The following is a 14,842-nucleotide window of genomic DNA, read 5'->3' on the forward strand; positions in this document are numbered from 1 at the left end:
TGCATTCAATTTCAAGATATTCAGATCATTTGCAATTTACCATAATAAATAAGATTTTTTATTTTTTTTAAATATCCCTTAATCATGCCAATTGTTTTTGATCAAAGATCAAATGAAACGTGCATTCTGAAATTCACAAGATAATTTGGTTGGAATTAGTGGTCATTTTGTAAATGTAGTTGTGATCTTAGAAGTACTTTTTTATTGCTGTGTAGCATGTACAGTAGATAATTCGTAAGAGTGCCTCTTACAAATGTATATATTTTTTTATTATAATATATATTAAATATATTTAATATTATATATATATATATATATTATTTAATATAATTTATATATATTAAATATATTATATATATATATATAAAACATATATATTTAATATTGTATATCAAAACTGTTTAATAAACAATTCAATAAGCACCTTTACTATCAAATGCTGTTGAGTACACAGGTAACATGGTGAAAGTGAGGCATGTGTTAAGTATTGTGACTTTGGGTTTTGTTATTAAGTGTAATGCTTTAACATTATGGATGTTTGATGATTGTATTTTAAGTGTGTTACATGCTTCACCATATCCCTCCAGCATGGCAGTGTTGTTGTCACTTAACTCAAATTAATTATATTTTTAACAATAATAATAATAATTATTATTAAAACTGTTTATTAAACATGCATGACAGCTGTACATAAATGTGAGGTTTTATTTATTAAAATATAAAGTATATGTTGCAGTAATGTAATACTTTTTTTTTTATCATTTTGAATAGCACCTGATATAACATCTACATTCAGTGGGTTCAAAATAGCGCGAGTTCTTGAAGCTTTGTGCCTTAATATCCATTGTCTACTTACAGTAATTCTCATTTATAGATCTTATCTAGGAAGTCATAAATAAAATTTGTAATGAATTTTCAGAGATTGAATTCAGGTGACACCCTGATGAAATTAGGCAATGGCCAAAACTTGGGCATTCATTCAGTGGTACCTAAGGACATCGCAGTGGAATAAAAATGTGTTTAAGGGTGGATTTTTCCTTTTAAATATTAACATTCTACACAAAATTTAAGGTCCAATACATATGATCATGTATATGAGCAGGTGCTATCAATGTCACTTATCTTGGGGCTACAGTCTTGATTAAGTTGTGGATTACAAAGAAATTACAAATTACTGCACATGCAGGAAATGTTTTGCCTCCAAAAATACCATTTTTGGTTTATAATCTCACAATACAGCTGAACAAAGGACAAAAATGGGTGACTGCATGTGACTTTACCTGAAGAAAAAAAAAGTCACAAAAACCCAAAGTGAGCAGTGTTTAATGAAACAAACTAACGTGGTCAGAACAAAAACCAAAACAAACAAATACAAAAGTTGGAAGCCGACATACAGAAAGAGAGACTGGCTGAGCAGACAAAATCTTTTCTATGACCTGAGTGTGCCCTGCAGGGTCCAGCAGAGAGAGGCTACGGAAGCCTGTTTGTTACAGTCATTGCCTAAAATTACCATTTCCCCATTGACATTTTTCCACGTGTTAAAAAAACAACAAAACCTTGAGATGAATGTCAATGATCTGATGTGGAGACATCCTCAAACTTCCAGTATTTCCAAACTAGTTGGCATGAAGTGTTTTTCGTAACCTAATGTGAACTGTTCTTCCTCTGACGAGCTCCACAAATCTTCCCTGTCATCAGAGTCAACCATTTTGCTATAATCCTCTGTTCTGCATCTGTGGTCCGTCCTGCCACACCCCTCGGAGACAGCATCGTCCTTCTGATCATTTTGGCAGTCTGTCTGTGAGCACCAATCTCCCCCCACTGGCGATGATCCATCGGAATAAAAAGGCTGGGGCTTCCTTTCCACAACTTCCAATACAGAGATCTTGGTATGTGACTCATAGACTGGAAAGCTATTCCAAGTCAAGGGTTCATTGTTCTAAAAGGAGATCACACACAGAACTTAGAGAATTATTTTTGCATTTTGACAATACACAGTGACAACACAGGAGCTAGGACTTGACTATATTAGCAAGCATGTAGTTGTTAATGGAATAAGCAGCTACCAATGAACTAGTAAAATCATGACATCCTTCAGAATCACTCAGTAGTCTGCTGGGGGAGCAGCATTGGAGCCGGCGACACCAACAGACTTAACAAACTGGTTAAGAAGGCCGGCTCCATTATTGGCTGCAAACTGGACAGTCTGGAAATGGTGGTGGAGAGGAGGACGTTGAGGAAACTATTATCCATATTGGATAATCCGGACCACCCTCTCCACCACCTACTGTAGGGACAGCAGAGCACTTTCTCCACCAGACTCATCCAGCTACGCTGTCACAAGAACGGATACAGGAGATCATTCCTGCCCACTGCAATCAGATTGTACAATAACTCACCTCTGGCCAAATCTGCCCTACATCATTAACACTGTTGCTTAAAAAAAAAAACTATTTTATTTTGATATACTGTACATTTTTACATTGTATATTTTTACTACCTCTATTTTTATCATCATTTTTATTGCTTTTACCCATGTTTGTTTCCATGCTGTTGTAGCAACAAAACAAAAACAAAAAATCCCCCTTTACGGGCAGGTAGGTAGGTCTGTCTGTCTGTCTGGAATCAAAAATCTGTTTATACCCTGCTCCTGAAATACACCAAGGTTCACAGAGAACAGATATGTTTTAGGTCAGTCTCACCTGGTACTTCATCTGCCTGAAGATGTGGCTGTTGCTTGGATCTGGCACCTTCACATAAAGACACCGAGGCATCAGTGGACACACTTTGTTTTCTCCTCGATAAACACTGGATGAGACATAACAGCAACAAAGACATAAGACAGACACTCTTCGTATTCTAATAGATTGTCTACAATCTTGGAGGTCATTTAAAAAAACATGTACATGAATGCATTCTTAGGTTTAATGTTCACATCAACATTATATATACATATAATGTCTGGTCTTATTAAAGATTCTTCGAGAACAGATGACGCAAATTCTTGTGTCATGGTCAAAGTATTTACCAGCAAAAATTAAAACAAATGTGATGTACCGTGGCAGGGAGAGATAGGACAAAAGAGCTTTAAAAACTATAGCAGAAGTCAGAAAGATGTTTAAAAAAAAAAAGCACCTCACCTGAGTAAAGAAATGACAATGATAACCAGCAAAACAATTACTGTCAGGACTGGTACAAAGAATGCTGAGAAAAGACAAAGCGTAAATTATCAACGTGTCAGTGTGATAAATACGATTCATCCACCACTTATAAACTCGTATAACTTTATGTCACATTCTCCAACAAAGACAAGAAAAAGTTGAGACGTGATGTCATACCAATATCCTCGTGGTGCTTTGTTTCAAACCTAGTGGTGACATTTTCTCCGGGCCCGGCCACAGTCACAGCTCTTATCCACACCTGGTACTCCTGGCCTGGGCTGAGATGCAGCAGCTCAAAAGTGTGCTTTTTATGTTGTGGGGATGCACTCACATTGTACACTATGAGAGACATATTGTTTGCAGTGAATTTATGGAACCCAAGTGGAAAAGACTGGTAACGACACATGTAAATAACTACTGTGCTAAAAAAAAGCAAGGCTCATATTTATGAAGCATCTCAGCGCAGGAAATTCCTCATTACGCTAATTATTCAAATATATAAACAGACTGATATACCGTATATAGATATTCGTTATAGTGCATTTAGGAAATGTAACATAAAGCCCATACATAGATCATGCAGACAGATTTGACCACTCCTAAAACATTTTGCATCGTTTCTACTTTGCAGCTGGAAGTTTTGTAAAACAGTCCCTTTCTCTCCTAGGAATAGTTCTTCTTGCTAAAAGTCCTACTCTAAGATATGAGTGGTTTTGCTCAGACATTATGTTTCAGATTCATAGGAGGAATTCTGTAATTCTTGACAAATACAGCCAAAGAAATGTTTTTGTTGTTTCCTCCCTTTTTATTCTTTTACTGTATTTAATACTTTATTATTCTACACTTGCATATTGATTTCTTTACTCACCGTAAAACATTATCTTTGCAAAAATCATTTGGCTATCTGTGCTCCCTAGAAATGATTATGCTACACTGTAATATATATTGTTGCTATGTACCTTTTTGGGTGTCTACTCCTATTTGGTAGTACAAGATATGTCCATTCTGCGTGGGGAGGGGAACAGGCTCCCAAAACAGGGTAACATCAGTGGCAGCAATAGAAATCACCTTAAACGATGGCACTGTGGACGGAGCTGATTGAGGAAAAAGAATGAGGATTACAAGTTTGTCTTCCATTTAATATGAGGAGGTCAAAATTAGCTCAAATCACTAACAAAAAAATCTTTTGAAAGGATGACACAAGAAGAATGCAGACATTCTGACCTTTTTGAAGAGAATATCCAATCAGTGATGAGAGTTCACGGATTTCTCCGCTAGGAGACACTGAGAACAGAGACACCATGTACGGTGTGTAACGTTTAAAGTGACCTGTAGGTGGAGACACATACCAAAGAAAAAGAGGCAGCCGAAGTCCAACCTGTTTATGAAACACATTTCCAGGGAGGATTTTCAATTCAAAATAATAATAATTGATTTAATATAATATATTTTGACACTTCCTAGGAAGACTGTGTATGCTTAAAATATTTTGGCAGCGTTGTTGTATACTGTAGTGATCTTTTCTAATTGAGTATCCAAATCAAACCGACCTTCAAAAAATCCTGTTGTCTGTGTTCTGTTCACTTTGATCCAGTCAAACTCTCGGCCAAGTGCGTCTTTGTATTGCACCACATATTCTCTCAGGCTGTCAGAGAACTGAGAAGGCAGATCCCAGAACACAGTCAGGTTCTCCTCATTCATCTTGAACTGAATAGCTTGATCATGTTCTGCTTTACCTGAGCAAGAGACAAACACTTAGTTAGCCCTGCTGAGCCACAGAAAAAGGAGAAATATAAATTGGAGGATTGAGAATTAGATCATACAAATGGGTACCGTGTGAGTATTTTCCAAATAAAATCAGAATTTTAAAACAATAAGTGTTATCTTAACTATAACTTTAACTTAATTCAGTTTCAACAAACCTATAAGAAATGTAATAAATTGCATTAATTGCATCACAGCACAAGGTCACGGGGCCATATTCATCAACCGTCTTATCCTCCTTACAAATAAAAGCTGCGAGCAGCAGCTGCTGAAAAGGAGCTAGAGTAGATTATATTGAAAATATTTTTCTGAATAAATTAAAATGCTAAAAGTACATTAAATTGAAATAAAGGTACGTTAGAAATACAGGTTTCATCAACAAATGTTTTAGAAGATTTGATTCCACAAATCTCTAATCCTTGATGTAATTCTACTGACTGACAAACCTCTCTCAGACTTTGAAGCTATGTTTATCTCTAAAATGCTTTGTAAATTACTCTAAGACAAAAATGATTATGATGATGTTTGGTGAATAAGGCCCCTGTCACAAAACCTTCCATTCCTTTATGACAGTCTGCGCAACTGATACCTTTTATTGGCATAACAAGACAGGAAGACGCTGTGGGACCCACAGCATTGTAGGCCAATACACCGACTGATGATACGTCCTTTAGAGAGGAGCTGAGGTGCCATTTTATCCCATCATACACAAAGTGGCTGCTTTGCTTGGCTATGGACACATTCATCAGCTCCTCAGTGCCATTATTGTAAGAAATTCTGACTTCATATGCCAGAATGAGTCCACATGCCTGAGAAAAAGAGAGATTCTAGAGGGGATGTAGAGAGGACAGAGAGGGGTGAGTCTGCACATAGTTAGGAAAGACAATTATTTACATTCATCCTTAATTTACCTTCCAGGCCAGGAAACAGTCAAAGTTTGTGGGGGACATCCCACAGTCCACCCATACATCCACCTCCCCAACTGGGGCTGAACAACCGAGGTAGAAGAGACAAGAAGAGGAAGAGAAATCCAGAAAGATGAATGCAACATTAGAGCTCATAATTACATAATTACTGTCATCATACTGTATTGAAACTAAGATTACAAGGTGAAGATTGTTCCTGTGATCATGTGCCAATTTAACGGAATAATTGGACATTTCCAAGCTTAGCACAAAGGCTGGCAACAGTAGGGACACACCTCGCCTTGCTCGATCCAATAACATAATCCACCTACCAGCATCTGTAAATGTTACATCTTGTCTGTCAAACAGACAAGTTCCTCACAAAAGATAACCAAATGCTATAGTCACGTCACATTTATATTGTACAGTTATTACGGTGGCATCAGTCTTCTGACCTCTTGGCAAGAAAACAAAAAATCATATTCCTCAAAGTGTCAAACGATTCAATGTTTAAAGACATTTTACAACGTGGAGAAGAAAACATATCAATATTTGTCTGATCTTGGAGACTTCATGACAAACGGGGACTCACCCAGCTTTTCACTTGCCATTCTATGGATTGCACTCCAGTCACTCATCCGGCCTCTGTCACAGGAACAACGAACTTGAAATTCATAGACCGTGCAGGGCCGGGGGTCCATGAATGTATAGCTGCCATGCAGTCCACCCTCGAACTGTATAGGGGGGAACAACAAGCGTGGGCATGAGCTCAGTGACCAACGCTTTATCAATCAACAATATACAGTTTTTCATGCTAGATTCTCTTTTGAATTTTCTCAGGATATTCATGCCTTCATCTATTAATTCATCAGCATTGTCAATGCACTTCAACTAACAGTATGGGGATTTTTGAGAAAGAAAAAAAAAAGGGAAGCCATAATCCAAATGAAATACACCTCAGGCCAGAGTCGGTCTTCTGCAGTCCGATGTCGGATGTCACAGACTCCAATCAACTTCTGCAGCTCATGACATGGATTACTCCAGTAAATCTCAAATGGGTCCTCATGGCTTGATGAGCACTTTGGAGGGGGTGGCTTGACTAGAGAGAGAAAGATGTTCCATAATTTGAAGATAAAGTAAGTCAAGCCCACATTTTTCCATTTAAATCATTTTGATTCTGAATGTTCAAAAGGCATCAAGAACTTCTAGTATTATTGCTGTTGTTGGTGGTTTGGTCTGTATTCATGAGCGGATGAGCAGGACTGACTCACTGATATCTTCCGTGTTGAAGACAACGTCCTCAGATTTGGCAGAGCCATGCTGGTTCCTAGCCTGGACCCAAACACGAAGCTCGCCATTGGATCGATGTTCCCGATGGATATACTCACCTAAACTGGTCCCACTGGTGGACGGCCCGTCCCTGACAGAGAAGAGAAGAATGGACAAGAAAAGACAAAAGGAGCAGAGTGAACCAAATTCAGAGGGCATCTCCTAAAGTTGAAAGCTGTCAAATGACTAAGACGAAGAATATTTTTGTTTGTGTTTACTCGTGATGTGCTGGCTTCCAGTGCAGGCTGTAGTTAATGGGGTTCTGAGGATCCAGCCTCTTATCCCAAATACAATGTATCTCTACTGAACAGTCTTTCTCACACTGTCGGGAGCACTCGGGAGGAGAGGGAGGAGACGGAGGAGCAGGAGCACCTGGAGAAACAAAGAGTAAGAGATGAAAACAAAAGTGATTATATGATTGTATGATTTAACAGAATTTGTAGCATTCTCCAATTCTGTGGAGTCTTCTCATGTGACTTGAGAACAGTATGCCTTAATATGAATCCATAATTGTTAAAATCAAATAAACATTTTAAAATAAACTTTATGATAAATTGATATTCTGTTTACCTTATCATCAATATCATGGCTCAGCATAGTTTGTATTTCAGTCATGAATGGGAACATTGTCTCATCCCGCCAGCTGGCTCAGGGTCTCAATGCATCACCTGCTGTAAGCTATAATATTATGTCCCTTTAACTGCCTCTCATAGGCTACTTTGCTTAAAATCCTGTTTAACATCCTCATGTAAACCACTCCCACATTTGTCCTTTCTTGTTCTTGGTAGCAATTTCTATATATTTTGAAAATATTCCAAGTAGAGCTGCAACAATTAGTCTATTGGATCATTTATATTTTTGTTAATGGACAGAAAATTATTGACCAACTTTTTTGATAATCTTAATGAAAAAAATGCTAAAACCTCTGATTCCACCTTCTTAAATGTGAATATTTTCTGGTTCCTCTGTGATGATAAATTGAATATCTTTTTGTTGTGGACTGTTGGTTGGGACAAAGACATTTTAAGGCTGCTGCTGGGGTTTTGGGAAAAGCTGGTCGCCATTTTTCACCATTTAGTAACATTTTAATGACCAAACAGCTTATTGATTAATCAAGGAAATTATTTACATATAAATTGATAATGGTAATATTCGTTATTTGCAGCCCTAATTCTAAACACCAACGACGTCCTCTTCCCATCAAGTTGCTGACTTAAATAGAAACGGAAGCTGTGCAGTGCCCAGTTTTCCCCCACAAACAGAGCAGAGCAGCAATTTACCTCCAGTTTGTGCACTATAGAGAGTTTGGTGAATCCATCTTTGATAAGAATTCAAAGATCTTGCGTGAGGCCCATTTTCTCTTCACAGTTTTTACAAAAACAATATAACCCTGGTTAAGGTAGGATTTATTACAAAGCTGTTCTTTTGTATTGAACTGCACTGGTTTCAAGGTGTATCTTACAAACTGGCAACCCACTACCTTTCCCTTTAACATCTGAAGAGCACAGATTTAGATTAAAGAAACAACAACAATGTTAGACACCTTGAATAAACAGGCCTAAGTCTCTGCAGACCTATTGTCTAATGTCATGGGGAAAAAAGTAGTGATGCTTTGGCCAGTGACAAAATGTCTAATCCAAAATGCTTTCCCCATGAGTCACAAAAAGCTTCAAGCTGAGCCATTGTAAGAAACTGCCAGGATATGACATGTCACCAAAAAAGTACCAGAAATGTATACAGTGCAAGGCCTGAAGGAATCAAACGAAACACTCTGATGCTAGAAATCTCTAACATTCGGTCAAAGCTCACGAATAAAAGCACCCAGATGTGATTTACTGTCAATTCTAATAATTCTATTGCTTACTCAGTACTTTGTTTTTGGAAGATTAATTTAATGGTAATAATAAAAAAGACATAAAAGAGAGGCAGTACGAGAGAACATGAAAAAAGGGTTAGAAAGCAGTTGATGGAACTGTTCTTAACCACAAGAAAAAGCAAAAATATGTGCATTTGCCTATCACACATAAACCTCTTCTTTTTTTACTTTTTACACATTCACCCCTTTCTCGTACACCTCCACATTTTCTGCAGTAATCAGTTCAATACTTGCACACGGGGCGTTGCAGGGAAGCAGAATGACAGTAACGTTAGCAGGAAATGAGCAGTTTGAGTCCAAATGCCTGTACCCTTCCTTTGTTACCACTTCCCCTTCAAAACCGACTATGATGCAAACTCGTGTTTATCTTTGAATAAGAAAACTTTGAAACAATTAACCTGCTCATTTTGACACAAAGCCCCATTTATAAAAATATTTTCAGCTTGATGTAAGTCAAACATGTTACTCACATAAAACACGCAGCTCATTCTTTATCAGTGTGGAGAGAAGTTTTGAAGCAGTAAAAAAAAAATACTTCAGGTACTTTATATAAGTAGCAATACCAATACCATGCTCACTTATAAGAGTCAATTGCATGCAGCTGACAGAAAAGTGGTAAGAAATGTGACAATGGCGCTATAACATTTATTCGAGTTTGGTACTTTGAGTTTATTTTCAGTTTTATATCCAGGGACATCAGAATAAAACTGAGGGGCTGTCAGATGAATATTGGGAGAGAAAAGAAGAAAAAACAAAGTTCTGATCCACACATCTGTTTCAGCTTTTGGACTTTTTCTCAAATCTTTGATTTTTGGTTGAGCTAATTGATAATTTGAACATTCATTGAAATTAAACTATGAAAGAAGTGAAGAGGCAAAAATCCCTATTTTGTGGAGCTGTTAACAACTCCACAAATGTGACCCTAACTACACAGAGGCTTGTAAGACGTTAGAAGACAAACAGATTTGGAAACCACTGAGTTCATCTTTAATGATGTAGTCTATTTTAAAAGCCTGTTATATTATCCATTGTGTCAAATCGTCATTTTCAAAGTAATTAAAGCCGTCAAAACAAATGTAGTGTAGTAGAATACGCAATATTTCCCTCTGAAATGTAGTGGAGTGGAAGTGTAAAGTAACATCAAATGGAAAAACTGAAGCACAAGTCTCAGGGAAGTGATGTAGTTAAAACTTGACAGCTTTCACGTCAAACTTCCTAACTGGTATCAATCTGAAGATTTGAGCGCAACTGAGAACATTTACTCTGTCACTGTAGCATCAAATGGAAATATTCGGGTAAGTACAAGTACCACCAAACTTTACTGACGTGCTTGAGTAAATGTTCTCAGGTTCTTCCCAGCACTGGTTATATGTAACTTCAATGGATGAACAATGACAACATTTGCCTCTTTACAGCGGGGTAAAGAAACAACAGAACAAGAATTGAACACAGTGTTGTTAGAGTAGCTGGTGCTCAAGCTTTTGAACAAACCTACCTTCTACAGCACAACAATTTGGTAGGATGACCAGCAAGATGGACAGGAGCCACTTTGTCTTAGGTGAGGCCATTACATTTGGAACCACGCATTTAAAGCCTGCAACAACAACAAAAAAAACACAAATATGGAAGAAACACTCACTTTCACGGAGAAAACGCCTTTTTAATCAGAAGCTACAGCCTGAAGCCGCTAGACAGGTCAAATCCAAAAACAAGGTCGGTGTTTTGGTCACACTGAAGGTAAGCCGTAACAGCAGCACGTGGAGTCCCCGCACAGGATACCACGTTATCCATGAATAACCTGCATGCCGACAGTCTATATGCCAAACTCACATTCGTGTCACAAGTACTGAAATATAAGTGCGATCATCACGATGTATGCTCGCCGGCACATGAAAGCACTTTGATAACGATCCTAATAAGTAAGCCACAGTATCTAAATAGTGCTCTTGTCTCAAAATTGTAGCACGCTGTCTTGTTCTTCAGCGTTGGCGACCGATTGCTGTTGTAGAAATTAATTACCTCGTTACCAGGCACACCGAGATGCCTGCCGCGCATCCTGAAGCGATGTGAAACTCGGTTTACATAGGAAGTTTGTTGTGAAGTTGAAGTTGTTTTTACAGTTAACCCATAGTTCCGCCCATTTCTGGAAATACCAATGACGTCAATGCGCGTGCATGCATACGCTCAATTCAACATTTCGTTGACTCAGGCTGCTTTAGGAACAAAAACGTGTTTGTGGCTTTTAGACCCCAAATATCTCCAAAAGAAAAAGCTCAGGTGACTCTTAATCTTAACCGAACATCTGATGAAATCAGTCTGTCCGTATGATACACAGTAATTGAGAGCATTTTTTTTTTAAAATACTGAACTTTTAGGCACTTTATAACACTATAACAGTGTAGCCTATTTAAAAAAATAATAATTATAAGCTCAATAAAGGAACATCTTTGTGCTCCTATCAACTAATTTTACTTTGCAAAAGTTACTGTGTAAGAAGTATATTCATATTTTGTGTTCCTAAGTAGCCTATACTGATTAACTTAAACCTTTGCACATTCTATGATTACTGTTTTTTTTTGCCTGATGAAGAAAGGTTCCTCTTTTATATTTCAGTATCAATGGTTGCATTATTTAGGTATCCTATTTTCTTTCACTTCAAAAATCAACAAAATATCAACATTTTCCCTGAGATTAAACCAAACAGTGCTCCCCAACCTTTTTCTCTTGCGATCCCTTACAAAACTGCAAAGTTACTTGTGACTGTCACTGTGGTGGCTGCAGTTCCCTCAGAGAGAAGTTTCATCTCAGATCCCTCCTAACCGCCCAAAACCATGAAATTAACCACTACTTGCTGCAGAGTAAAATGCTGCTTTCACACTAACGCCTGAGTATTAATTTACACTATGTAGATAAAAAATATTGGGTTATGTTACTTACTCCAAAGTTAAGTTCCAGATAAAGTACTTTTACCATTGATACTTTGTGTATTTTTCACACTTATTTTCACTCAGAAAAGATTTTGAAGGCAAGACTGGGGTATTTTCACATCATGCTCTGAACACTTCTTCCACCTTCACAAGTATGTTGTTAAGAAAGTAGGCGATGCATGAAATGCAAAATATGCTACAACAGCATATTTATGTGCAGACACTTTTTGAGCCTTAGTAATTCAGGAACCATGTTAAGTCAACATGTTCATAAGGAAGGCATGTTTATGGTTGTTGTAATAGTGTTTTGTTGTTGTAATGGGTCTTAAAATCATATAAAATTTTAAAAAATTGACTTACAATCACATCAGATGAGACCTTAATAGACCGTTTATGTCAAGTGATTTTAACAAAGCATTTTATTCCCTTGAGTTTTCATCAGTTGCAGAATCAACAATTCAGCTTGTAATGAAAGAAAAAACAACTTAAGACTGTTCTTTACAAAGCGTATGTGAATTTTGTTAACAGAAACATGTACACATTTGTGTATTCACACATAAACATTCACTTGATACACTTCAGAAAGCTCATACACTGTTCAGCTGAAACACATTGGATATAAAATGACATGTACGTCATGAGAAGTGGAAAAACAGAAGTGTAAGTGTGTGCATATTTGTGTGTCTGTTTGTTTATGAATGTATACAGTGTATGCACTCAGACTGCATATATCGATCCTCAGCAAAGAGAGCTGATCTCACTCTTGCTGCAGCCCCACTTGCAGCAGGCATTGGACAGACCCACCACTACGTCCCGGCCTTTGCGGTCAGCTTTGCGAAGAGCCTCCAGGATGTCTTCAGTAATGAAAGAACGGACAGGCCTGGTAAACACTCCCTCCCGGTCATCTCTAGATGTGAAACTTAGATCTGTGTTTCTTTGGAGGAGATCCTCTGGCACAAAGTTGTGATTCAAGCCCTCTGAGGAATCCTCCTGACGGGAGCTGAATGGGTCCTCTGAAAGATCTGCCAAAGTTAGACGAGCAAATGAAGCATTAAAGTTTTTCTCTGACAAACAGATTGAAAACTAGCTTGTCCATCACATGACATGATGGAGTGAGTGACTGTTAGAAGTCCCTGGATCACCGCCATATTTAGGTAGTTCTGGGTTAGAGGCTCAAATAAAAATTAATTTGTTTTATAGTTCAAAATATTATATCTTCCAACATTGTAAATGAGAATTATGACTCTCTGACTCCAGCATATTATACTTAAACAACGAGTGTTTAAATAAGTAATCAGTCCTGTCTGTCATTCCGCACTTAGTTTCATATTTATTTTCATGTAATTGCCCCTCTTGGAATCAATAAACTTGTATGAATCTGAATTTGATCAAATTATTGGCTATACACAGTCAAAAAATCAAATCCTAATACTGGCTGTACATTGGAGACATCCAAAAATCAGTAATCGTGAAGATACAGCACCTTCAGTCTTACCTGCACTCCTAAGCGACCTTCTCCATCGCGAACCTCCACAAGTGAAAATGACTGCCCGGATGAACTCGCGGCCACAGAGCTTCACCCCATATGTTGGGTCCTCCAAGGGCTGAACCCCAGCCACGAACAGACATAGAGCCAATACCATAGCTTTCCACATAGTACCCGGAGCAAGAAAAAAGGTTTTAAAATGCGAGATGTTTTGCTTTGACCAGCTCTAAGATTTTACTCTCCCTGTTTGCATGAGCCATGACTTTGTAGGTGACCCAGGCGTGGTTTATAAAGGGGTTTGGAGCACTGAAAGAGAGACATGCATACTGCGCATGCAGGCCTTCTCCGAGAGATGAACAGATTTGAAAGCCAGATACAGTGAGAGACCTTTATGGAGACAAAAGGCAGACCAAAGGTGGCATAATTAACGAATATGTTAGGGGCCTCGATGATCTAATTGTGTTTCAGAATGTGACGCACTTTTGTCACCTTCAATGTCCCTCAGTGTAATGATTTAATCAAATCCCACTTGGCACTATTTGATTATTCAATAATCATGTGAACACTTGGTTTGTATATTAACCAATTACAATTCACTCTCTATCTAATGTATTTAACATCCAAACATACATGTAAATTTCATGTTATAAATTATTATGGTCTCTAGTTCCTTACACATGCCATACATCGTAGTGCAGGGTGTGCATCTGGACTACGTTCTCAATAAAATATAAAACAAATCAAACTGCGAAAAAAACAACAACCTGATAATATTTAATTAGTGCAAAATGGATGTCGGCAGCTGACACCAATGAAAAGCAATATATTGAGCCCAAAAAGAAACATTGTAATGTAATTTTTTTTTCAAAAGTAAAAAGTATTGTCTGAATAATGAACCTTTCAAACCTCATTATATTTTCATTAATTACAATAAGATTTAACACTCTCATACTGCAGGGATTTAGGCTGACTGATGTCATAGTTATTTACATCTGCTTTGCAATTTTTAATCAACACATGACCCCATATAACTTCTGTTTGTATTATTTCTCTTTTCTCTTGAAAATTGCTTATTCTATTAGTTCTTTGCCAAAAGGTGAACCAGAGGGACTGCAACAGGACCAGTGACATTTTCAAAGTCAGATAACATAGAAGTCATATCATGAGTCAGACAAAAATAAAACACTTTTTTATCTGTGTATCCACATTGTCAAAGGTCGCTCATTTAGGAAATTACAATGGGAATGATGAATTTGTAATTAATGTGATGATAAAAAGCAAACAAAATGGCATTTTGGGATGGTGTCCACCCTGACACTCATTACCACGTTGTCATAGAAGTGACCTGTGGAGGCCATGGGTACAAGATCAAAATACTATCGACCAAACTTAAC

The 14,842-nt window shown here is 37.6% G+C and overlaps 2 protein-coding genes across 2 annotated transcripts; both read right to left on the reverse strand.

Moving 5' to 3' along the window:
* Window positions 1–1,306: 1,306 nt before the first annotated feature.
* Window positions 1,307–11,118, reverse strand: il12rb2l (interleukin 12 receptor, beta 2a, like). Its single transcript, XM_069713547.1, has 15 exons — window positions 11,055–11,118; window positions 10,531–10,629; window positions 7,378–7,531; window positions 7,102–7,250; window positions 6,787–6,929; window positions 6,423–6,564; window positions 5,837–5,913; window positions 5,515–5,752; window positions 4,712–4,897; window positions 4,386–4,490; window positions 4,121–4,255; window positions 3,339–3,500; window positions 3,141–3,204; window positions 2,703–2,808; window positions 1,307–1,939 (listed from the first exon to the last, which is right to left on the reverse strand). The coding sequence occupies exons 2-15, from the start codon at window positions 10,601–10,603 to the stop codon at window positions 1,595–1,597; spliced, it is 2,079 nt and encodes a 692-aa protein (XP_069569648.1). The 5' UTR covers window positions 10,604–10,629; window positions 11,055–11,118; the 3' UTR covers window positions 1,307–1,594.
* A 1,249-nt stretch (window positions 11,119–12,367) lies between these two features.
* rln3a (relaxin 3a) lies at window positions 12,368–13,680 on the reverse strand. The gene is made up of 2 exons (XM_069713483.1): window positions 13,458–13,680; window positions 12,368–12,984 (listed from the first exon to the last, which is right to left on the reverse strand). The coding sequence occupies exons 1-2, from the start codon at window positions 13,615–13,617 to the stop codon at window positions 12,701–12,703; spliced, it is 444 nt and encodes a 147-aa protein (XP_069569584.1). The 5' UTR covers window positions 13,618–13,680; the 3' UTR covers window positions 12,368–12,700.
* Between the last annotated feature and the right edge of the window lie 1,162 nt (window positions 13,681–14,842).

The sequence above is a fragment of the Brachyistius frenatus genome, unplaced genomic scaffold, assembly GCF_029030835.1.
Source record: "Brachyistius frenatus isolate BFR_SWC_R1_liver_20210118 unplaced genomic scaffold, ASM2903083v1 Contig_119, whole genome shotgun sequence".
NCBI classification, from domain to species: Eukaryota; Metazoa; Chordata; class Actinopteri; family Embiotocidae; genus Brachyistius; species Brachyistius frenatus.